At 44.8% G+C, this 24,971-nt stretch overlaps 2 protein-coding genes across 2 annotated transcripts; one reads left to right on the top strand and one right to left on the bottom strand.

The window, feature by feature from the left end:
* Positions 1–177: 177 nt before the first annotated feature.
* On the bottom strand, positions 178–13,389 carry capn7 (calpain 7). Its single transcript, XM_069537820.1, has 21 exons — positions 13,001–13,389; positions 11,933–12,041; positions 10,781–10,938; positions 10,400–10,467; positions 9,849–10,082; positions 9,527–9,613; positions 9,176–9,302; positions 8,025–8,110; positions 7,529–7,622; positions 7,154–7,300; positions 6,908–7,014; positions 6,679–6,799; positions 6,296–6,440; positions 5,963–6,062; positions 5,726–5,861; positions 5,536–5,611; positions 5,100–5,245; positions 4,071–4,133; positions 3,846–3,976; positions 3,335–3,427; positions 178–2,522 (listed from the first exon to the last, which is right to left on the bottom strand). Exons 1-21 carry the CDS (start codon positions 13,100–13,102, stop codon positions 2,378–2,380), a joined length of 2,475 nt encoding a protein of 824 aa, XP_069393921.1. The 5' UTR covers positions 13,103–13,389; the 3' UTR covers positions 178–2,377.
* A 1,903-nt stretch (positions 13,390–15,292) lies between these two features.
* On the top strand, positions 15,293–22,297 carry nes (nestin). The gene is made up of 4 exons (XM_069537650.1): positions 15,293–16,242; positions 16,653–16,777; positions 17,762–17,835; positions 18,784–22,297. Exons 1-4 carry the CDS (start codon positions 15,415–15,417, stop codon positions 21,294–21,296), a joined length of 3,540 nt encoding a protein of 1,179 aa, XP_069393751.1. The 5' UTR covers positions 15,293–15,414; the 3' UTR covers positions 21,297–22,297.
* Positions 22,298–24,971: the final 2,674 nt, after the last annotated feature.

The raw sequence follows: 24,971 nt of genomic DNA, 5'->3' as shown, positions 1-24,971 counted from the left end.
TCATTCTTTGGGCTCTGATTTTATTTATTTATTTCATATCATATGATTTATTTTGAGTTTGTTGATTTGGCAGAAAAGAACTGAATCTGAATATTTACGTTGAATGGGTCTGGATCTAATCTAGTAAAGTTCCTTTACCTTAAATACGTGAGTGAATAAAAAGAGCACAGACAGAAGCAGATTTCATTTTTCTGTATTCAATTTTTGAACAAATCCATCATCCCAACATTTAGTGCAAGTTCTGCAAACATTACATCATCGTTCATACGACAGCTCGATTGTCCCGCTGAACGTGTCTCCAACTAAAATCTATTTAACTGAACATAGTGACAAAGACGGGGAACTCGTTTTCACACTTCTTTAAAGAAGAAGTGCTTGGCAAAGGATATTTAAAGATATATTTTGTTTTTAACACTCGTTATCTCTCATTCATGTGGGAACCAGATCTGACCGTGAGGAAACTGTCTCAACGACACATTCCTGTGAAACAGGTCAGGGTTTGTTTCTGAGCCACAACGTGACTCCTGGATTTTAAACTCAATAAAAAACAAAGCTTTTGGAAACAAAATTAAATTCTCTTTCTTGAGCAATATTTAGAAAATGTCATTTTGTCCAGATTCTCTTTTGAAATGACGCAGACTCTCGTGCTGAGACAATAAGTTGATCAATCGAATAGTCAGTTGAAAATAAAATCAGCAAATATATTGATCGTTTTTGATGATTTACATTTTAAATCCAGAATTTAGATCTAGAAATCTTTTCAGGGACATTTTCCAAAATTAGATTTTATGGCTTGAAACTAAATGAATGGAGTAGCAGACTGTTAAAGAGGCAACATGCAGCAGCCTGAGGTTTGTTTTCAGCAGCTGGGGAACGTGCATCATGTTCAGTAAACACAGAAAGTTTGTGAGGACATGGAATCTCCTCGCTTGTGTAAATCAAGCATAATGTCACCTGGCGTGCACCGCGATCGGATTTGCTCCACTAACGTGGACGCAAATCGAAAGTGACATTTTCATTCCTAATTGACAATAAACATAAATTTAAAAAGTGCAGTTTGGTGACAGAAAAGTAAATAGAGGAAGTTTTCTTGGCAAAACATTTAAATTTCTTCTTTTAAAAACATTCTCACACTCACACACACTCACACACACACTCACACACAGGTAGAACACATACAGTGTGTGGTACCTGTCTCAAGCAGTCCTGACGTGACGCCTGACATCAGCTGATAATTCTCACATCCACAGACAGCATGAAGTGACATCATTCAACTGCTGCCATACTGGATTCCCTGTGGTGCTGCTCTGCTGCACTGCTCCTGAGAATTAAAAACACAACCCTCAAGGTAACTGAGGAAACACACAGGAAACACAGCGTCCCTTCTTTCTGTCAGAGTCTCAATAAATAAACTGCTTTTATGGTTTTGGCAACGACTCCTCCGATTATTCAAGGACAGGAAGTCTGAGCAGGAGAGAGGAACAACTGAGGGAGAATGTTTTGTTTGGAATCAAGCAGCTGATTCTTGTTCAAGTCGTTTCGCAGCAATGAGCATCTCAAGCCCCTTTTTTCAAACAGCATCATCATCGGGGTCAAATGACTCTGACGGGTTTTTATCAGCTCCGCTGAGCAGCGATGGAAACGTGACACCAGGGTGAGAAGCATGAGCTCTACTGAGGGACGTTCTAAAGCTAAGCTTTGAGCAGAGAGTTATTTTCATGATCACTATATTCCAGGAGCGAGTACTGAATATTAACTTCTGTACACGTGAGATGCTCATCGCAGAAATAAAACTGAACCTGAAAAGAATTTGCTTCGATGCCGATTCTTCAGCTCTTGGTCTGGAGCTGGTTTTCATTTCAACCCTGTTGCTTCTCCACATCGAGTCAAGTCCAGGATGTGAACACATGAAAACTGTTGTCTCATTGATTAATGTCCATGCTGATGAATACATTTGGTGGAGTTACACACGTCTGTCTTATTGTGTAAAGACAGAAAGTTCCACTTTCATCAACCGTTGAATTTTTTGCCAAAGTTTTTTTTTCTGCCCCAAAACTCTTCGACCGTTGACACTGCTCCTCACTGAAGATCCCGTTAATGTCTCCATATTAAGAATTCATTTCTTGGACGTAACAGTGAGACATCAAGTCAGCGTTGAAGTCGGGGCCACAATCTGTCCGTCAGCCTGAGAGGACAGGGACAGGCTGTCTGAGACGTTGTTTAGTTCAGGCTGCCAGTCACATTCTGGGCTCTTTGGGTTTTTTAACGAGGCCTCGGCATCGTGTCACATTCAGGCAGAAACACCAGGAGCACGCGTTGATGCCCTGACAAGTATCTTCGTCCTGATCGATGCCTCGTCCTCACCCCAGCTCCCTCTTCATTGGAGCTGGGACACCTTGACTGGCAAGGTACTGGCAAAGTCCAAAAAGAAGGGTCCTTCCTGTTTGGGCAGGAAGGTGGTGGGGATGACGTTGTAGATGCCTGCCGGGACGTGCTCCGCCTCCATGTAGCAGAAACCACATCTGGATAAAAGAGAGAAAGAGTCAGACTCTGGATGTGAGAACACAAATGTCTGAGAGACGGCTTCCAGACTTCCTCCAGAGTTTCTGTGGCCGTCGTAAAAACTCTGGATAATGTCGGAGTGAGCCGATGTGACAGCAGGATTCAGTGGGCGTGTTGAAGACACGTGACGTAAACAAAACTGAAAGAATAAATTACTGATACTCTCAAACTGCAGCGATGACACAACAATAACACGACTCTGCTCTGCAACTACTTCATCTTCTTCATCTGATGCGTGTGTGAAACCATTTCACAAGCTCCATACTGAATTACACACATCATCCAAATAAACTTTAAAAGGTTTAAAGTAAGAAATGAATTGTTATTTGTTCTAAGCAACATTCAGAAACAGCCCATAACTAATAACAACAAGTGGAACTGGATGTGACTGAGGTCACCAGGTCAGGGTGGCAGCAGGTTACCTTCGACCTTTAACCATTCAATTCTAATCACTTCATCCTCGAGCGTCTCAGCGTGGTTTCATAATAATATATATATATACATTATCGGGGTCATTATAATTATTAATGCCCTAGTTTAGATTTCTCTACAGACCGTTAAATGTCTTTACTGTCAAATGATCACATTTCTTTGTACTTGTACATGTTTGTGTCTGGAAATTAATTCTCCGTAATCGTTGTGTAATGATGGACTGTGAATCGATTTCTCCAGATATCCAGATGGTGTTTCTCTGACTGGATGGAATGAGAAAGATATTTCTGTCGTCCCGCAGAAGACTTAACATGTTGAAGTAAATAATCAGAACAGTTACCTGTAATCTCCACTAGTCTTCTTCTGGAAGGATGCTGGACCTGGATCCCCAACCGTCGACACGGTCACCATCTCAAAGCCAACACTGTACTGCCTGCACACACACAGACACACACACAGACAGACACACACACCAGAGTGATAAATGGTCAGTGCTGCTTCATGTGATGAGTCTTTGCACAAGTTTATATTGACACTGTGAAATGGGCCAATCAGGACATATTGTATATAATATACAAAATGTTTTTGGTCATAATTCTTTAATAATCACGAAGTTAACTTCAAACGTCAAAAACATGATCAGCAATTTTAAACTCTCGACAGCAATAGATGGAGAGAAAGAGCCTAAATGTCTAAATGAGGACGCAACAAATTTCTTTCAAAATCGTGTCATGGTGACAATGAGAGGAAAGATGTGTGTGAAGCTAATCATCTGATTTTTCGATGAAACTGCTTCTGTAAAATACTGTGCTGCACTTTAAACTAATCTGTTCTTAGATTAGCGCTCTGACCTGGATCCTCGGAGCTCGATGAGCAGCGGTCCCGGTCGCTCCAGGTTGATCTGATAGATCGGGTTGTGTTTGTACGAGTCCTTATAGTTCCCACATCCTCCGGCACTGAGCCCCTTCCACTGGCCGTTCAGCTGAAGACAGAACAACAATAATTAATTAAATAAGACACGATAAACACATTACGTGGCTATTACACTTCGAGATAAGTGTTGGACGATATCGTACCCTTTTGTTGTGAGTGAAGGGATATGGGATCTTGGAGAAGGTGAACTTGGATCCAGCGTACACCTGAGTAAAGAAACCTGTTCAGAGCTGCTCTGATAAAAGAAACCTGGTCTGTGACGAGGTTTAACAAACATATACACATATTTGTCTTCTCGTAGTCGATGCTAACATCGAAATATAAGCGTTATCCAGAATTTCTGGAGGAGCAACTTAAGAAGCAAACAAACCCTAATATAGTTTCTTGTTATCAACAGTTGTGTAACACAAAGTTCAACAAGGTTTTAAATGGTGTGTATCCCACTTTAAAACAAAGCTGTTCATTTATTCACGACCACAGTATCTTCACGCATTATAGTATTAATAATGTTTCACATTAGTGCTGCTCTGGATAAAGAAAGATCAGAGAACACATCATGTTTCTTGTTTTGATCTCAGCAAACAAGAGGGAGACGCTGATCCGAGCCGAGAGGAGATCGTTTTCACAGTTAACTTGGAAAGAGAGAAAGACAGAGAGCGTGCAGCGCTCACGGCAGTACACACACACACACACACACACACAAACACTACATGCGTGTGTGTGTGTGTGTGTACAGTGCACACTTTTAATGAGCACACGTTTTCTTTAAAGATTGATTTCAGCAGGAACTGTTCTCCACAGTCCTCTGCAGTGAATTGCATGAATTATAAATAGGTCACGAACGAACGAACACACACACACACACACACACACACACACACACACACACACACACACACACACACACACACACACACACACACACACACACACACACACACACACAGTTGTATTGTATTCCATGAACATTGATTCCCTAAATATAACCGTAAAACGTTACCATGAAATTCAATGATTGGCTTTATTTATTGTGGGGATTTAGTTTTTTTCCCCATAAGGAAGAATAACCCCATAATGTCACTTATGATTTATGTCCCAACAATATGAGTTATACTTTGATGACACACACAAACACACACACACACGTTTGGAACATAGAAGTTCTTTCTCACTCTTAAAGTGTAGTTGATGGTGTTCTGTTTCTCGTATTGTGAGACCACCAGAGTGAAGGTGTGTGTCCCGGGGCTGGTCAGCCTGATCTTGGTCAGGTAGTGGGGGCTGTTGATGCGGATGCCATCGATGAAAGGAGGGGGGTCCGCTGTTGAGAGAGTAAACAGAAGACGCTGCTGAAGTGTTCGTGGTCTTATCTTCGTCTGTGAGCTGAAATATTTCTTTTTAAAAGTCTGCTGTTATCTTTGTGTCACATCAGAAAAGTCGAGTGTTGTGATGGAATAATGTGACCTTGGTGTCGTGTGAGAGCGTGAGGAAGAACTAAATGTGACAAAGCGCTGCCTTCACTACCCTGCTACCACACATCTACTGTAAAAGATCTTATTATTTCACTGCCCCAGAGGGAAGCTCTCCTCTAAGGCGTCTGACAAACGTTACCTGGGTAGTAAACCTTCTTCCCATCCGTCTTGTAAACGACCAGAGTGATAAACTCCCTGTTTTGAGCAAAATCATCCTGGAAGAACAAACACACAGATAAAAAGTCAAGCATCACAATATCAGGTCACCACATTATTGGTGAATACATCTTCACGTGACTCGTCAGCGTCTCCCAGCTCTGTGTCTTTACCTTGTCTGTGATGTGTCTGGTGAGCAGCACCCACACAGCAGCTCCCCCTGCTGGACACTGGACCTCCAGCTTGAACTGGGGATTGTTGGCCAGACTGTAGACGTCTTTCACTGGGCCCTGCCGCCCATCCCAGCTACTGCAGACGACACACAAACCACATCAGAGTGAGACTGTGCTCTCCACAACAGTCAAACTGTTGGATACCTAACATACAAGACTTTTACAATCAACACACACCTGTGAATACAGGAGGAGTCTTTGAAGAGTGCAGGGTTCCAGCTCAGGTAGATGACATCATAGTATTGACAAAGGTCCTCCCATGCGATCCAGAAAACCCCTGGAGAGCAACACAGCACAGAGAAACACGTGGGACATCAATAAGCAGGAAATATTTTGGACATATGTTGTTTTAGTCTGTGTCTTAAACCTCAAGCACATATTTACCCTTTTTTATTATGACACACTGACCCTGTTCAAGGCTTGGTTTCAAACATCTGGTTTCAAACATCTGGTTTTAAACAAAAACTATTTTAATCTACTAATTTCAAGAAAGAAAAAGAATGGGTGTACCATTATCAAACTTCTGAGCTGTCTTGGGGTCAAAGTTGAGATATTTGAGGAGATCAGGCGTCCAGTTCTTTTCATCCCGCTCACTGTAGCGTCCCTTCCACCGCAGATGACTCCACGGATTCTTCAGCTGCAGGAAACGCATCCCCTGCAAGAACAACGAACCCGCAGACATGCTGTCAACTACAGAAGGTAAGAGAAGCTGGAGGGATGATGATGATGATGGAAGTGTTTATCAGGAAGTTGAAAAACCTCACATCTCCCCACAAAATAACTTCGTTACTCTCAGTTGCAGAATTGTAATTAAATTGAATCTCGACTTTTATTAATAAAAGAGAACATCGGTATTAAAAATAACATGCTAATGCTACTTTAAGTGTTCCCACCTTGTGTTCCCTGATGTCGAGAACAGCGTAGGCATGCGTAGGGACTAAACCCCATTTTTCCCCTTCCTCCTCTGTCATCACCCCTGTTGCCGTGGTGACGAGGACGTCCCCCCTGTGAAACCTGAAGATGAAGGGAGAGAAGCAGACACAGAGGGAGAACATGGTAACCAGGAGCTTTTCATTTTCAACTCAAAGACAAAGAGTAAAAAAACACTCTGTGTGTGTTCACCTCTGGAAGAGCATGCGGAAGGTGTCGTCCTTGCTAAACGACTGATTGTCAGAGTGCATAGCGATGCGTTCGGGGATCCAGCCAGTGAGCGCGTGCAAGTCGATGTTCTGCAACACACGACAAATATAAAACATCTGATCTTATCCCGTCTTTGAGGACAGTGTTGGGCTGAGCAGTTTCACCGCAGCAGGTGAAACAAGTGGTTTAAAAGGAGCTGCACCTCCTGGCTCCTCTGTCTTCACTCACCGAGTTGGAGCCCGGGAAGTCGTAGCCTCCCATCACCTTCATGTAGGCTTTCTCTATCAAGGACACCCAGAGCTCGTTCCTGTTACTGGAGTAGGAGCACAGCATCTCTCCGTTACGATCCACCGGCAGGAAGTCGTCTATTATCACCTGCAACGGGGACAGAGACGGGTTGTTGATTTGAGGGACATTGTACCGATGAGTTTCGTTGATGGTTAAAAAGATATTTCAGGTGTTTCAGGACCTCTGTGAGGAAGAGTTCCCTTTACCACAGACCTTGGGCTCAAAGTCAGAGTACAGAAAGAAGTTTCCATCTAAGGTTGTGCATACATGAGTCTGTCTGTGTCATGTGTCCTCTCGGTCTTCTGACTGTTTTACCTTCCTGGGAACTCCATTGATGTGGAGCTTGACCATGTACTTCCCACAGGGGTTATACTCAGGTTCCCCTCGCCTGTTCTGAGGGTAGATGATACTGAAACACACACACACACACACACACACACACACACACAGAGTATAAGATTCTGAACTCAGTCTTCATCACACTAAGACTGTAGGTAGGTAACGCAGGTGTAGTTGAATTATCAAGGTCAATACCAAACTTTGTTTTTTGTGAATACAGTGTTGAGCTTGTCTGCTCTACTGTGGTCGACTGCAGGAACCTTTAAGTCTCAACCGAATATCGTGCCACATTGAAGACTGTGACAAAACGCTCATGGAATTTTAAGGGGAAATGTATTTTCTTGAGTGAAAAGCCATTCGACTTGCATTTCAAAGCTGACAGGCATAAAACTGAGAAGGAAAAACAAGATTTATGTTGTTTGCCCCGGACAAAAAAAATACAGATGAAACCCCTAAAACCACCACAAAGTACCTGGTGATAAGTTTCTTGCTGTAGCGCCTCTCGTAGGCTGCGCTGATGGCGAGCGATGCCACAAAGGAACAGTCAGACACGACCGTCTGGACGAGAGAAAAGAAGGAGAGTCACACAAGATGGAATGTGATTGGCAGACAGTCAACAGCTGTGGGGTGTGCGCAGACTCTGTTTCCAAATGAGCAAGATGGCAGTGATGACATTCAGCATATTTTGGCGTCTGGATAGAGGGAGGAAGTGGAGACATGTCAGTCATCATTATTTACAGTCTGAGGGCACGGTCACACACACACGAATGCAAAGCAAATATCATAGCTTCAAGTTCACCAAAGCTCGTCGCGCTGCGTCGCCACAGGAGGCAGATGTTTTAATCGTCTCCTTGCTGCCACTGATTAGAAGTTAGCGGCAAAGATTTGCGTACGTGAGACCGTGTCGTGAAGGTTTGAACGCTCAAAGACGCCAAAGGTTATTTCATCATGTCTTTGATGAAGATCCTCATCTATTGTGAAATATTCAGTAAACCACGGAAACAAACAACAGAAGGATATTTGTCAATGTTTTGAATATAAAATAACTCAGCTCTAAGTTCAGGCGTGAACGTTTGAGCCACATACGAAGGACCACTTTCTCCGACCTCTGACCCCTGCAGGTGAACCTAAACTATTTTTTTTATACCTCTCAGAGTTTCACATACACTGATTTATTTGTTGCCTCAATATCAACACTGACCGAACGTAACGATTTTCTTTTCCTTCTTTTCAAAGGGGTGAAATCTCATTCCACGGTCGGGCTGCACGCAGAGCATCGATTCGCTCAGCCTCAACTAACTCCGACACATCTGTAAACTCACACTGTGTAAACAACATGATTTCTCCATGAACAGAAATGACGTGTGTGTTTATTTGCATTTAGAGCAGGAACATGAGGTCTGATATGACGTGGTCCCAGAGGACACATTTTAAGAACACGTGTGAACAGATAAACTTAAAGCTGAACACTTGTGATTAGATCTCTTCGGACAGATGTCAACACCAGGTCTGAACAGGACAGTAAACTCTAAACTCTTTACTCTAAAAAAGCTAAAATGTGCAAACTAAGCTCTTCACATGTCAATCAAAAGACGAAGACACACAGTGACTGGACCCTCTGACCTGTTTGATGCTGAAGCTGGACACAGACATGATCATCGTGGGGTTATTGCAGATCTCGTCTGGCCGCACCCAGCGGGAGAAGATGGCTTTCTGTTTGGGTGACAGCGCCAGTTTCCCGGATTTGTCCCTGGTTGCAAGAAACAAAGAAAATTAAGAATTTAAGCGTCGAAACCAAAACCAAACCTAATATTTAAAAAAATCAGATGGCTCGATGCAGCTTTTCTTATCACCAACTTCAATCTCACTCAGGTTTTCAGAGAAATTCACAACGTAACTGACTCATGTGACAACGTAAATGCAAAATATAATATTAAAAATAAAAAAATGACCTTGAAAATAACTTAAACTCACGAGAAAGGGACAGGAAAGGCAAATCGCTCCTTCAGGTCCACGCTCATGAAGGGCACGTAGGCTATCCCATTGATTTTAGATGTACTCCTGAAAGACAAGGACAAGACAGTCAGAAGTAGTTGTGGTCAAAAAAAAAAAAAGAAGAGGAACATTTCTTTTTTCTCAGTGAGTGAGGCGGTGTCAAGTTACTTTTTCGAGGGTTTTCAACTTTAAAACGTATGTAGAGTTTCAAAACATTTTTCAAGAGATTCCAAGGATGATTTAAAACCGTTTAAAAGTTTTTAACAGTCACATATTGAGACACATTTTCAAATTCACTCACCTGAGCACCTCGATCTCCTCAGACGTGTAGCGCTGACCCTGCGGCTCACTGGACTGGACCGCCCGCATCGGCTGAGGTCGGTCGTGGAGGGTGAAGTCTGGCCCAAGGGGGAAAAACTGGCGGACCGGTCCCCCAGAACTGCCCCCGCTTACATTCTTGGTTCCAAAGGGCCCCGTCCTGTCCTGAGTCTGGGCTGAAGAGGATTTGGACTGGGACTCTTTAAGACCTTCAGCTCTGGAAGGACAAAGAGCAGGAGGTTTCTTTAATTAACACTGAAAAACAAAATACAAATAATCTTAAAATGTGTTCACAAACAGAGCTGTCATGATTCAAAAATAAAGATCAGAAGAAGTGAATTACAGAAGGTCAAACTAGAAAAAAGAAATGAACCAAAGAACAAACTTGAAACGAGTAAACTCAAGAACAGGGTGTACAAACCCACACTGCCTCTGAACCAGTCACCACCGAGACCTCGACTGGGGAACAGGCAGGTTTGGTCAATGGACATTCTGTCTTTGGATGAAGGAGACAGTGGTCATTTTCTAATTTACCTGTCTAAGGCTTGGCGTGCTAGCTGCTTCAGTTTGGTCTGCAGCGCCTGGTCCGATGTTTCGTTGGACTGTTGGAAACACGGAAAGAGAAACAAATGTGGAAATGAGCTGGAATAATGTGAGGGGAGACCAAAGCTGTTTCCAGACATGAACATTAGTTTAGACATAAGTCAGACTCGTTCACAACAACAGGAAAATGTGGGGAACAAGGGGTGGAGCCTGTAGAGCAGCAGGAGGCGGGACATGACGTATAAGTTCTGCTGTGGAAACATCAGTGTTGTTGTTTACGGCTCATCCGGAGCATTTCAGGGAAACGTCTGGAGATCTTGTCTGAAAGCAGTTAAATGTAGTCACAGTGGGGAGAGAGAAACAAAGAGGTACCGTCGTAATGCACAGCTCCACAGCCTGAGTGTAAAGTTCGACGGCTTCGTCGTCGTTTCCCTTCTCGTCTTCCTCAAAGGCCTGAGTGACCAGGAAGTGGGCACGCTCCATGTCCACTTGCTGCCGGGACTTCAGCGGGTCGCTCTTCTGCGCCTGGACTGGGGTGAAAGTGTCAGAGAGGGTACGGTTAGGACACACGACAGACAGATGGACAGTTTTTCCACACAGGGAAAAAAAGCCCAGTTTGGCTTTTGTAAACTAATCAAGTCAAACAAGACTCGTTGGACAGTTTAAGACGGGCTGGTGCGTTCGATGGCAGTCTTTCCATCTGCCCGACCCAAAGAGCCACAAGTGAGTTTCTCCTTGCTTTACCAGTCCAGAACCTAACACTTAAAAGAAGTCACGCAGACTGTAAACTTACAAAAACAGTTTTTAAAACACCTTTATTAAAAAGCGAGACGGCTGAATTTGATCTTTCGAACAACATTAGCTCAACTGTTTGCTTTTCATTTCAGAGGAAACATTAAAGCTTAAAGGTCGTCCAGTGTTTCCAGCAGACTCTGGTCACACCCATGTGCAAACACACCCATGTTGTGACGAGAGTCATGGAAAACAGCTGTCAGACAGCAACTGAGAAAGTATGTCCTCGGGGTGCATTCACTTAAAGTCCTGAATCATTCTTACCGTTGACTAATCACACACATTTACTTCTGTACGACTACAGGTTATATAAACTGAAGGTGAGATTACTGGAATCATGTAACACAACAGAAGCTGAAATAAAATAGAAACACAAGAAAAACTAACTTTTAATTTCTTCAACAATATTTCCATGATGCCTGTTTATACGTTTACATATCTGCTGAAGACTTTCCTGTTTCCACGGCCACTTGTTAAATTTATTACACTGATACTTTCACTTTAATTTAATCTCGATGGAACACTTTTTAAATGCCTCTTGTTTGTATCGTCTTATGTTGCTTTTACAATTTGTCATGTCTTTAATATCTTACATAAAGCACTTTGAGTGTGCGATACAACTTTACACGTAAGCAAATGTCTGATAGAGATGATGGGAGGAGCGGTGACAAATGAATCGAGGATCAGCTCAAACCAGGAAAAGTAAAACGAAACAGTGTCGGGTGAGTTTACCAGCATTGTGGAGGGCTTGGACTCGATCCAGGTATTCATTCGCTTTGTCCTGGATTCCCTCCAGTTTGGATCCTGCCATGCCGGCATATATCAGGGCCTGGGCGGCCTCCTTTTGAAAACAATCATAAAACAAGCAAAAGCAATTAAATACTGACAGTCACAAAACGTATCCACATGAAATGATGCTGTAACTTGATCATTTGTTTTTCTTGATGTGTTCTTGTAGTTTAGCTACTTGATCGAAGCTTAAAGTACGTGTGGGGTGTGGTGGTGGAAACCAGTAATGGCTCTTATGAAAACCACACCCACAAAAGATATGCGAAAGATAAAAAAACAACAACACACAGAATAAACAATACAGGTTATAAATAAGTATTAAAGGGAAAATTGGACATGTGTTAGTGTAGCAGGAAAGATTCAGAGCAGGAACATCACACTGCACATTTGAATGGATGGTTTGGTTTGGTTTTGTGTGTATACTTTCATTTTAATTTAACTGTTGCACTGCTGAGCTGGCTTCTTCTCGTCCAACACCTTTCCTCATAATGTTGACCCTGCGTTAACTTGCATATGAATGTATAAAACTTAAAGCTTGAATGAACGTGATATTTTACAGTATGAATAACACAGTGTAAAGGAGCTCATGTACATTGCAAATCAAATGTTTAAACAGGAAACAGTTCCTCAGATAGGATGAGACTTTATGAATCCTGAAGGAAATTCACGTGACAGTTTGCTCCAAGGTTAGTATCAATATATAGTAGTAGTAATACTAGTAGTAATACTAGTAGGAAAGCGTCAGTGAGTAGTCATGAGTGTAAATATCACTACTGATAATGAATATACTGTGATGGGAGTTGTATTGTACACGAGAACAATACTTCTACTGAGTGAAGAGTTGATGGACGATGAAACAGATAAAAGTACAGTTTCATTCCACAACAAAATGACACGTGATGTCTGGTGTCTTGTATTCGAGCGACTCTTCAAAGTTGCAGCTAAGCTAAGTGCTACCACCAGGCGGCAGCAGCAGCAGCGGGTCCCAGCGGCTGAGTTTAAGCCTCTCACCTTGTAGTAAAACACGGCCTCGTTGTATTTGCCGCTCTGGTCGTAGGTGACCGCTGTTTTGGCAAATTTCACCGCATCGAGCTCCAGCGCCGCGGAGTCCATCCCGAACACCACTTGTTGACAGGGGGCGACAGGCTAACAGGCTAGCCGGCTAACAGACTAGCTAGCCGTTAGCTGGCCCCGGAGAACCCAGCGGGTCGTTCCGGAAACGTCCGCGTTTGACTCGCAGCAGAGTTCGGCTCGTCAGCTCGGGGGAAGCATCGCGGGAAGGGCCGTGTGCTCGGTGGGTTCGCCGCGGCTTCGCGTTTGACTTGTGGCGTTAAACTGGCGCCGCGTCCCGCAGCAAAACAACGCTGCTACTTCCGGGAGACAGATTCCGCGCAGTCGCAGTTAGAGGACAGCGGACAGCGATGCGTTCAAGGCGCCACCGTCATTTTCAGCACTCACTGTTCAGTCGTTGAAAAACAGTGACTTTCGGACTCGTGGGTCCGAATCAGAATGAATATTAAATAAACTAAACTCGTTACGATAGAGCTCAAAACTATAGAAAACAATCATCGCACTTCACAAGGACACGTTTGTTCCTGCAGTAGTATCCAGGATATGAAGAGTTCCTTTGGTGTCGTTTCAGTTTAGGTTCTTACGATGAGTTTTTTTGAGTCAGTTAATCGAACCATAACTTTTTATATTAAATTGCTCAGCAGATCATAAACATGGAGACATTTCTAATAAAGTGATTAACGAGCTTTAATGAACCACATCCACATTACTGATCGATTCACCGTGAGTTCACTGCACTTTTCAAAACCTGACCCTCAGGTTGTTTTCACTGTCTGACCCGAGTCTGTTGTTGAGGTTTGTCAGGTTGTGATTGTGGTTTCTCCTTTAACTTTAATACAAACATGCACTTAAAGTTACTGACACCTTCTGTAGCTGCAGCTTCAGTGAAAGTGTACGAACACATCACAGACAATGTAAATGTAATCAGACTGTTCATACTGTACGTTATACTAATGCACTCCTGTCATAAGATTCAGAAACACTTCTTCAGAAATACTTTAATGACCCCAGCGGGAAATTGTGTAATTCATTTACCTGGTGTATACATTTTACATTATGATCCATTCTTGCTCCAACAACTCTGCACCTACCTCATGTATATAAGTAACATGTACTTTAATGATCCATATTTGTCTGAGCATCTTTGCACCACTGCACTATTGTTCAACAATTCCACCATATCTGCATATTAGTTCACCCTTGTACATGTTTATTTAGCTAGTTTCTTGCAGTCTGTTGTTAATTGTATGTCTGTCCGTTTAAGTGCACTGAGCGAAATAACACCGGAGTCAAACTCCTTGGACACATGGTAAATAAATCTGATTCTGCACTGTTGCAGTCTTGTCAGATATCCACTAGATGGCGATGTGGAAGTCAGACTGTGATGTTCCCTGGTATCACAGAGCAAACTTCAGTGCACGGCCGATAAAACATGACTTTTATAAGTGGTGAATCATCAACAGTTTCCAAACCTGCTGCTGAACATGACTGGAACTGTGAGTGTGACTCCACATGCAGCTCAACACCTTCATGACCAAAAGCTCCACGCAGGTCCACCATTGTCCAACCAACAAAACCAAAAGCAATGGGTGGAAATCTGTTTCCACTCAGAATAACTAATTTAGCTCTGATCAAACCAAACGTGAGGGTTTGTTGCATTGGAGGAAAACTTTGAATTAAGTAAAGAAATTCAGAGGACAGAGGTGAGAGGTCAGTGAGGTCACATGAGGCATACATGTCCTCAGCTGTGACACATGAACTTTCCCTTTAACGGTCATTCTGCACATACATCAAATTGTAAATATATATAATTTCAATTGTACATGTTATTCAGCTTCAAGAACAAATTCCTTGTAACCTACTTAGTAACTGGTTTATAACGTGGCCTTCCTTCTGCTGCCTCTATATCAAAGTCTAAAACCCTAAATGCTTGTTGTGATTCTCTGATAACGTTTGAATTTCTGTTCATAAAATCCTTCACCTTCTGATCAGTGCAGGTTTTTTCTGCATCTACAAAAAGAAGTGCCAGCAGTGAAAGAGTTAACCTTGGAGATTACATCACTCCTTCTGTCTGCCCTCTCACATCTCCTCCACCCGCCTCCACATGTCTCCCTCTCCATCCTGCCTCGTCTCCTCTCTCCTCCCTCTCGAGCCGCCAGTCTCCTCCCTCTCCATCCCTCCTCCCCTCCATGTGTCCAGCCCCTTCATTAATTCTGGTATGAAAGGGAAGCCTCTTGCATTCACACCACCACATTCTCACAGGAGCCTCACTCACACACACACATCCTGACTCAGGCTTGGTCTCGGAGTCACAGTTGTCTGCTCTGAGTGAGGCCGTGGTTCCTGACACTGACATGGAGCTGCACTTTGCACGAAAACCCCTTCCCCAGAGCCACCTGGGTGATGAGAAGCAACAGATGCTGAACCTGAACGGACGCCTGGAGACCTACCTGAGTCGGGTCAAACACCTGGAGGAGGAAAATCTGATGCTTGCAGAGGAGATTGGAGCTCTGAGACGCAGCAACCACGGAGCTTCCACTCGCAGGAAGGGCTTAGAGGAGGAGCTGCGTCAGGCAAGACTGGAGCTGGATGCAGCCTGGGCGGACAGGGCCCACACGGAGATGGAGGTCGGCAGGCTGGCCGAGGAGTTTCAAGTCCTGGACCTGCAGAGGCAGAGGGAGGCTCAAGCTCACGTCAAGGCCAAGAAGATGCTGGAGCAAAGCAGGAAGGAGCTGGACGAGGAACAGAGGGCACAGATGTGGCTGAGACAGCAGGTCAGCCAGCTGGAGCAAGAGATGAGTCACCTCATTCAAACCCATCAGGAGGATGTGGCCCACATGGAGTCTACATTGATCCATTCCAGAGCCACGATACCCCCCATGGCTCAAAGGGGCAACCAGACACCAAACCTCCTCCAGCTGGGGCAGGAGTTCTCCCAGAGGGCCGCCAGAGCCTGGCAGGAGGCCGCAGAGTCCCACCAGGTCCAGTTGGCTCAGCTGGAGGAGTCACTCAACCAGGCCAGGGGCCGTTTGACCCAAGTGGTCCAGGAGAAGGGCGAGAGCCAACTGAGGCTCCAAGCCCTGGAGAAGGAGATCGACTCAGCTCAGGACGTCAGGCTGCATCTGGAGAAGACAGCAGCTCAGCAGAGAGACAAACACAACCAGGAGATCCAGCAGCTGCAGGTGAGTCCAGAACATCCTCATGGTACAGATCCTGTTTACCTGTAGACATCCTCTATTAAAGCACGACCCTAACCCTGATCTAATAACTGTATTTATAGAGCTCTTTGTATCTAAGATAAATCTAAGCTTTACAAGGTTTTACAGGTCAGACAATCATGAGCAAAAATGAAGGAATCACGAAAATTAAAAGAAAATATTCATTAAAAAAAACTCTAAAGACATAAAATTTATTAATAATTCAGGTAAATTCATTTAACGAGGGATTTAAAAGAGACAAACGAAGACTTAATCTTCAACATTTCAACAGCACACAGCTTATGACTAACAAAGAATGTTTATTTTGACTTAAGAGTTCCTTCGTGCCTTTTTTAAACCACTTCCTCTTCCTGCCTCACTTCCTGTTTTGTCAGGCGCACTTGGAGGGCCTGGAAGCTGAGAGGGAGGATCTGGGCCGACAGATTGAGCGTCTCCTCCTGGAGAACCGAGGCCTGCTGCAGATGAAGATGTCTCTGGGTCTCGAGGTGTCAACGTACAGGTACACTCTCAGATGCTTTAATGGAAGTTAGTTTCCTGAAGCACCTCACTTAGAAACGCTGGGGTCACCAGGAAAAGGTGGGCAACAATTGAGGTGAGGGGGGTGGAGCCTGGGTAGAGATGGAGGGAGAAGAAGCTCAGCTCTCACAGCATTTGGAGAAATCACAGAAAGTTGTATTCAAACAGAATCTGAGCGAAGCCCCTCATGTGTCCAGCTGAACTAACTTCACCACTACGTCAACTCTGCTTCACTGCTGATGATCAGATCAACCTGAGGCTGCTGCTCGGAAACAGAGTCACAAACAGAGAGCAGCCGTCTGCACTGAAGGTTGAAGCTGCAGCCTCTCTTGTCCTGGACAGAGAAACTTATCCATTATGGAGCACCACTCTATGGTGGCGTCTCCTCGCTCCTCCCCCCACCTCCTCGGAATATTGACCCCCGCCCTGCAGGGAAGAGCCACTGATTAATGAGCAAAGGGAGTGTAGAATAACAGCAGAGCCGGGGGGGGGGGGGGGGGGGGGGGGGGGGGGGGGTAACCAGAGGACGAATTTCAATGTCCTCCACTGCACATGAAAGTTCTTATACTCAAAAATTAAAGTTCATATCAAGCAAATTATGAGAGTGTGTGTTGGAATGAGACTGTGAGGTCAACATGTGTGAATGGAGACAGTGGTGTTAGTGCTGCATGGGCTGCTCATAATGTGTGTGTGTGTGTGTGTGTGTGTGTGTGTGTGTGTGTGTGTGTGTGTGTGTGAGGAATTGATGGCAGAGGTTTGTGCGCTGCAGATGGCTCCTCAATGGCAAAGCCTTTCCGTCATTACCATAACAACAGACCTCAGTCTTCTGTTTGTGTGTGTGTGTGTGTGTGTGTGTGTGTGTGTGTGTGTGTCCACTCATCTATGTCTCATCCAAATCTTAAGCATCTTATTATTCACACGTCTTCATAGTGCCTCTCTGTGTTACTGTTGTCGTCCGTCTCTGCAGAGCTCTGCTGGACAGCGAGGGCCTTATGGGAGACACGTGTCCGTCAAACCCATCAAGAGACGTTTCCATGACAGGTGATTACACAACATCTGTCCGTCAGCTCCATGTCAGTTCTGTCAGTAATACCTCCGCCTCATCATCTGTCAAAGAACAAAAATTGCTGATCTTACTTTTCGCTGTTTGTAGCTTCGCTCTTTTTGCAACTAACAACCAAATCTTTCTCGTTTGTGCACAGCACGTGTACGTGAGTGGTCATGTGATATGCTTTTCTAGCATTAGTTTAGCGTTAGTGAGATCGTTACTGAGATTGTTTCAGTTTAAAAACTAAAACATAGTTGTGTGGATGTAGCCTGAGAGAAATGAGTTTCTTCTCTCCTCGCTGGATTAATATTCAGCCTTTGTAAAGGTAAAATGTCACTTAGCTTAACTAAAAGCCCCTCGGAGTGTGTAATCACATCATTGTAAACGGAGAGTGCTGGGTGGCGGTGGTGGTGGGGGAGGGGGTCGGTAACGGGCCGGTGGCTGAGCTCGGCACTTTTGCTCCTGTAATGGGAGCCACCAAAGACAGTCCCCAAAGGTTATTGAGCCATATGGCTTTACTTTCCGGTAACTTAGACAGCGGTGAGAGGAAACGACAATCAATATCTCCCCATTAGTGTCCAGACCCCTCGAGAACACATGTTTTAATAATGCTTTGGGGAGGAAGCTTCTCCACAGTACCTCTGTCACGTTGAGATTACTGGGGATTATTTGACTCTCTGGCTCTGTGTGGAGACATAATGTCTTGGTTTCTGTAATCTTTCATTTACTCTGACCCCATCTATACTGATGCTCTCACCCATGCTGTAATCTCACATGTGTTAGCTTAATAGAGATACCAAGCTTTTTCATACGGACCCTGTAGTTGCAGAGATATACTCTTTATTTTTGAGCGTGTGATTATCGAGAGGGGGCCCGAGAAAAGGATTTCAATGTAGATGAGTTCATTTTGTAATCGTGAATCTTGCTCTTGTCCTCTACAGATGCAGCGTTCTATCCTCGAGGGGTGAAAAAGAATTACAGAACGCAGCAGCCTGCTTCCTTCTCATCTCTCTATGTTCGAACAGCTCCAACTGCAACACAACTGTGCAGCAGGAAACCCACAACTTTCAATGAAACCCCAAAGATTTCAAGGAAACCCGCAGATATAGATGCAACAAAGTCAGCAGCGTGGGAGACCCCTTATCCAAAAATACTGCAGGACGGGGCTGTTGAAAATTTCAGGCCACAGGAGGTTCAGGAGATAGTCACTTATGCTGAGCCTCTGTCGCCTCCTAATGAGCAGGAGGCTTGTGTTCCACTGACATCAGAAGAAGGTGGAGAGGAGGTTGAAACACTGGAGTCTGCCGTCAGTCGTCAGGTTGAGTCGAGCCTCCGCAGCGAGCCGGGCTTCAGTGATGAATTTAGTCTCCATCAGTTTACAGCACCCAACTTTACACCACACCGTGTGACAGAGAAGCCCAGCGATGTCTCCGCTGAATCTGAGGAAGAGCCTTCTGAAGGTCCTGCAGAAGAAGAAGCTGCTCCAGCTGATGCACTGGGAAGGAAAGAAGTGGAGCATGTGCAGGAGGTGACGGAAGAAGTGCTTGAACCAACCTTTGAATCCAGGACAAGAGATCCAGCATCTGAATGTGAGGCTGCAGAAAGTGTCTTTAACCAATTAACCGACTTCAGCGGACATGAAAACAGCTCAGATGACAATGCTGCCGAGATAAGACAAGACATCAGCTGTTCTGTGGTGGGAACGAAGGAGACGGATGTTGAGGATAAGTTGTTGTACCCTGACGGAGAAGAGATGGATACGTGGGACAGTGTTATCGAGAGGAAGATTGATATGAAGGCAGACGATGGCATAAAACAGGATGAAGCAATAAGACAACATGCTGAACCAGAGGACATATCAGCAGGAGAACCAGAGCAGGCCAAGAGAGGAATTATCCGGGATGTCACCACAGACGACAACATGGCTGCTCCAGGGACAGACACACAAGTAGATGATGATGGACAAGAACACGGACCAGCTCCTGACAATGAAGAAGATGATGAAGAGGAGGACTCTCAAAATGTCTCAGTGTCGTGGATTCCCGAGCTGGAGAGCGACAGCTACGCTCAGGATAACACTCTCGCTGACACTCGACCTCTGATTCGATACAAAAGCGACGAGACTGACGCCAACACTCAGGCATCACACATGGACGAGAGCGAGTCCAGTGAAGGTGAGCAGGAGAAGAGGCTCGGAGAGACGGGGATTGGAACGTGGAGCGAAGGCAAGTCGAAGAGATACGGAACTATGGAGGATTTGTGCGAGGAAGTGGAAGGGGAAGTATTGGATGAGGAGTATGACCTGGGTTATACTCATATTGAGCATCAGACATCGGAGAAAGACACAGAACGTGTAGAAGAAATGAACAAGGAAGTCAAAGAGAAACATTCAGACGAAGAGACTGAAGAATTTACGAAACCCACTGCACCCATGAGTGTCGAGTACGATGAGGAGTTAGAGACAGACAGACTTGTGGAGCAGGAGCTAGAGAGCCTGTCGACGGACAGCTTCAGTTCTTACCTTGCACAGCAGCAGGTCAGTGAGAGCGACGAGATGCTTCCAAAAGAGGCTGGAAAAACAAAAACAGATGACGCAACTCTCTGTGCAGAATCTGGAGCATTTTCAAACACATTTCTAGATCACCCAGATGAGAAGTCGCATGTCCAACGCAAAGATGAAGAGGCTGCAACTGTTCCAGAGAAAAGAGAGGATGAACACAACGTCTCTATGGTGACACATCCCGAACTCATCAACAGGCCTGACATGGAAGAAATCAGCAACTCAGAGGATTCAAACTCAGAGCTCCAGGAAAACCCTGATGTGAAACCTGCAGATCCTCAGGAACATCTGGTTGAGGATGTTGTCGACTGTCCTTATGTTCCAGAAACAGGTGAATGGGAAGTCCTGGAAAACCCAAGCGAGGACTCTGTAATCAGAGACCACACTGATAAAAAACCGGATAATGTGCCGGACTCAGCTGAACGTCACCTCCAGGAAGACGGAGGCTCTGGCGAGGGGGTTGTGACCCATGAAGAGGAGCACCTGGAGATCTCCCCTGACAGCCTACCTGACGAAAGCGATATCTTTGCAGTGGAGGACTCGACCCAACAATTGAACACAAGCAGAAAAGACAACAATGTCCCTGGTGTTTTCAGCTCCAGTGTGAAGACAGACTTCTGGGCGTCCTCCTCAGAGACTGGCGCCACCTATCAACCAGATGACGCCTGTATTGAACAAACCAATCAGAACCTAGAGTTTGGCGAGAACCCAGTTTGGGGCATGTCGGACAACAGGAACGTGGTAAACGGGAACTCGCTGTCAGCTGAGAAAGAGCAGGAACACAAGTCTGAGGGGAAGCAGGTGCTGAGTAGAAAAGTTGAAGCGGAGTTTGTTCATTCTGAGGAGTCGGAGGTTGAGGGCGAATCCTGGTCATCTGGGGAGGAGCAGGTTTAAGAAGTGGTGAGAAGATCGATTTCAACCAGTGTTAAGCTGAGTCTCGAACGCAGCAGGAGATTCTCTGGTCAGTCGCGTTCACGTTACAGAAATCTACGAAGCGTTGAGGTGAGGGGCGGAGATCACGTCTCTTTGTTTGCAGCACATCCACACCAGCATCAGTCCGCTGCTCGAATCTCATTCTCGTCTTTCCAAGTTGAAATCTCCTCTTTCTCATCCTTTTCTAAGAAACATCATTTACCTCGCTCACTCACTATCGCTGAATCCTCCAGATAATCTCCTGCTGTGTTCTCACATCAGCCCTCAGACATTTTCCAGACATTCTGCCGGAGGGGCTGGCGGGAGAAACTCCAGGATAATGTCCTGAAAGCAACTGACCTGGACATTTGTGTTCTCACTTACAGCCGCTCTGGAGAATGTCAGGAGGATATCTGGAGTTGAGTGCAGGTCTGAGCTTAAGTGGAAGGAAAATTATGTTTGATGCGTTTACTATACAACCAAAATCGTGCCTTGGTGCGAACCTCAGTGACGCTAACCACCGATGTGCCAACTGACTGAGCTCCTGTCTTGTTTCCCTAAACTACAAAAGTTTTTCTCGCTGATTGTTCAGATTGCTCGGGGGGTGGAGGGAGGTTGTTTCTGCATGAGGGGACGGCATGAGGACAAAGAAGGTCGTTTAAAAGTCAAAGAGTTTATTGATCGCTGCCTAATCTGATTTTACTGACTGATGGAAATCAGTGAGACCAGGAGAGAAGGATTCTCTTCACAGTGAATGAAACTAACAGCCAGTGTCTTCTGCTGTGTCACTGGACCAGTGATCCCCTTTGCATGATGTGACGGAGACACTGGTTGGTTGTTTACGATGTGTTATTCAAGATGATTGTTTGAAGAAGAAGAAGAAAAGCAGTTTAACTTTTTACTTCCACCCATAAAGTTATTCTTTTTTCTTTTGCTGCGGTACATTAGAAATCCAAAATAAACTTTAGATTATGTGAAACACATCCGAGTGTCTTTGCTTCATTTCTTCAGTAATAGTTTCCTGAGATGATGATGATGATTCTCCTGATCAATGAATCACACAGAGACGTCAGCAGGTTTCCATCAGAAACTATGAAGCAGGTGAGCGGCTGTTATTTAAAAGAGGGAACAGGTGACGGAGCGATGATCGATGAGAAACCTGGAGCGAAGGTGGAGTAACACAGCTGCTCACGGCCTTCCAGCAACATCCATCCAAGATTCCTCCGGGTTTACTGTGTGTGTGTGTGTGTGTGTGTGTGTGTGTGTGTGTGTGTGTGTGTGTGTGTGTGTGTGTGTGTGTGGACTTGGCCACTTCCCAGCTTCACTGAACTCAAAGCGAGTCGAGCAAAACAAAAGCGGCACCAGGCCCCTGAACGAGCGAGCGGCCATCCCACGAGAGGGTCCAGGAAAAAGACGAAAAGAGGGAACAATGTGTGACCCCCCCCCCCCCCCCCCCCCCCCCCACCCCCCCCCCCCCCCCACCCCTCTCCTCCAATGCCCCCCCCTCCACCCCCCTGTCATTCATTAGTCAGTTGACCAAACAATGATGTCTATTTTAGGACGGTGCTCGTCCCCTCGCCGCCAAAATCTGCCCAAAGACGGATTCAGCGAGGAAGGAAACAGAAACGCTCTGATTCACTGTGATAAAAACTTCAGCTGTCCCCGTCCTCCGCCCATCAGTCGAGCTGTCCCACGCACTGAGCTGAGCTGAGCCGAGAGAGAAGAACGTGTGTTGAACTAAGAGACGTTATCACCGAAGGCTTCTGGCTCCGTTTGATCTAAATGATAGAAATCATGTGGAAAACAGACAAATAACATGAGAAACGATTCATTCAGATGGTTTTCATGATGATGACTGATTCTTTAACTTCAAGTCAGTTTAACACAATAAATCGTGAACTGTTTGTGAACCTAATAGATTTTCAACAACACAAACTCAGCCTCTTTCCTCTTGTTGGCATAAAAACCAAACTGTTAATGTTGGATGTTAATATTTTGAGGTTAGAGCTAAACTTTGGCTTGAACTGAGTAAATGAGCTGGTGAGCGTCGAGGGAAAGTTGTTATTTTTTGAAACATACAAGTGTTAAAAGTTTCTCTGGCACAAAAATCCAAAAGACATTTGGCACAAATTAGTCGTTGCCTCTGAATCATCCCGGATCGTTGGAAGAGTCTTTTGATGGCGACATGAATCAAGTTTATTCCTTGGCACTTAATCGAGTAAAACCTGGTCACTGAGGGTCAAACAACACGTGTTCACGAGCCAACTTTTCACTAACGAGCTCCCTGATTACCACAGAATCTGGCGTAGCTGCTGATCGAGTGTGTGCGGTGACTCATCAGCACAGATAGAAAAGGCTTCTGGTAAATAACAACCAGTTATAAATACTCTGAGAATTTTAATCTTATACTTTTTAATTTGTTTTTTATGGTTCAACTGTATCTAATCTAAACATCTGCTGGAAGGTTGAACACACGTCTTGTTTCTTTCCTGGTATAGAATGAAAAATATCATGTCTGATAAAGGGCGGCACGGTGGTGCAGCGGGTGGATTAGGTAAAGTGAAGACTCTCCATTGACTTGAACGGTGGTTTGGTTGTTAAGTCTTAAGCCCCTCCTCCTCCTCCATGTATAGCAGATGGCCAACTAAAGGTCAGAGTTCAAACTAAATAAATGTTTGTAAACAGTTTCTGATCAGTTTGGTTTGAATCAGTTGATGATATAAAAACAGGCTGAGTCATGATTGACAGCTGAGACGTCATGATTGACAGCTGACGCTGACTCAGGATTGGTGACTGAACCCTCCTCCTCAAACTCCGCCTCAAACTGATGTGACTGACGTCTCTTGAACATGGCAGGACGTTGAGACATGAATCCACCGGTGATCAGCAGACCAGAAGTCTCTCTGCGGTCGTTAACTTGATCCAAGTAAAGTTTTTATTCAACTTTTTAATTGAGTACATTTTCATTCTTCCTCTCCAGGTTTAATTTGTCCCTTGAGGGCCGTTATCCGCCCGGTGCAGTCTGACAGGTGATTCATGACGCGTATCCTCCGGCGTTGAAAGCTTTTCGCACCTCGAGCTCTGAGACCAAACCCGTCTCGTTGAGCGCAGCGGCTCAAAGCATCGAACTGTGTAACATCAAGTCATCGGTCAGCAGCCAGATTTAAAATAGAGCAGAGGTTTCACTGCAGCGTGCAATCTGCTAACGACAGCTGCAGGTCCGTTCAGGGACGAGCTCGCGAACTAGAAAATAATCCCTCATCACAACAATGTTAGCAAGGTCGCGGACCTGGATGTTTGAGTCATCTGTTCTATCACTGATGCTGAGTCATGCTTCAGATCTGCTCTCACTCTCTGAGGTCAGATTCAAATTTGATTTAAAGATAAAAGAGTCATTTGTCTCCTGGTTTGACCTTTTGTTTCCAGTCGGAGGACAGAGAGACGACGGAGGACGATTCAGATCTCACCCTAAGTGGGGGCGGGACCAGCTTGCTGGTCGACCACAGGATGTGAAGATTAAAAATTAAAATAAAAGCATAAAGAGAAAAAGAGGTGGAATCGAACTTTTGCCTCGTTTGAAATTTGATTGCTGTAGTTTGTTATCGACTTGTTTTCTCATTTATTCCTTTTTTTTTTTTTATATTTCGAGCTTTAACA

Source organism: Paralichthys olivaceus, chromosome 13, assembly GCF_024713975.1.
Source record: "Paralichthys olivaceus isolate ysfri-2021 chromosome 13, ASM2471397v2, whole genome shotgun sequence".
Classification (NCBI taxonomy): Eukaryota; Metazoa; Chordata; class Actinopteri; order Pleuronectiformes; family Paralichthyidae; genus Paralichthys; species Paralichthys olivaceus.
Note: the sequence above shows the minus strand (reverse complement) of the source record. Positions and strands in the feature narration are given on the sequence as shown.

Bases quoted from the DNA above. Each gene is read 5' to 3' on its own strand.
- capn7 (XM_069537820.1), bottom strand. From the start codon at position 13,102: ATGGACTCCGCGGCGCTGGAGCTCGATGCGGTGAAATTTGCCAAAACA. The intron at 7,015-7,153 runs GTGAGTGAAGAC...CGTGTGTTGCAG, and splicing joins ACTTCCCGGGCTCCAACTCG to AACATCGACTTGCACGCGCT. The intron at 5,862-5,962 runs GTGTGTGTTGAT...TGTCGTCTGCAG, and splicing joins GACTCCTCCTGTATTCACAG to TAGCTGGGATGGGCGGCAGG.
- nes (XM_069537650.1), top strand. From the start codon at position 15,415: ATGGAGCTGCACTTTGCACGAAAACCCCTTCCCCAGAGCCACCTGGGT. The intron at 16,243-16,652 runs GTGAGTCCAGAA...CTGTTTTGTCAG, and splicing joins AGGAGATCCAGCAGCTGCAG to GCGCACTTGGAGGGCCTGGA. The intron at 16,778-17,761 runs GTACACTCTCAG...CCGTCTCTGCAG, and splicing joins CTCGAGGTGTCAACGTACAG to AGCTCTGCTGGACAGCGAGG.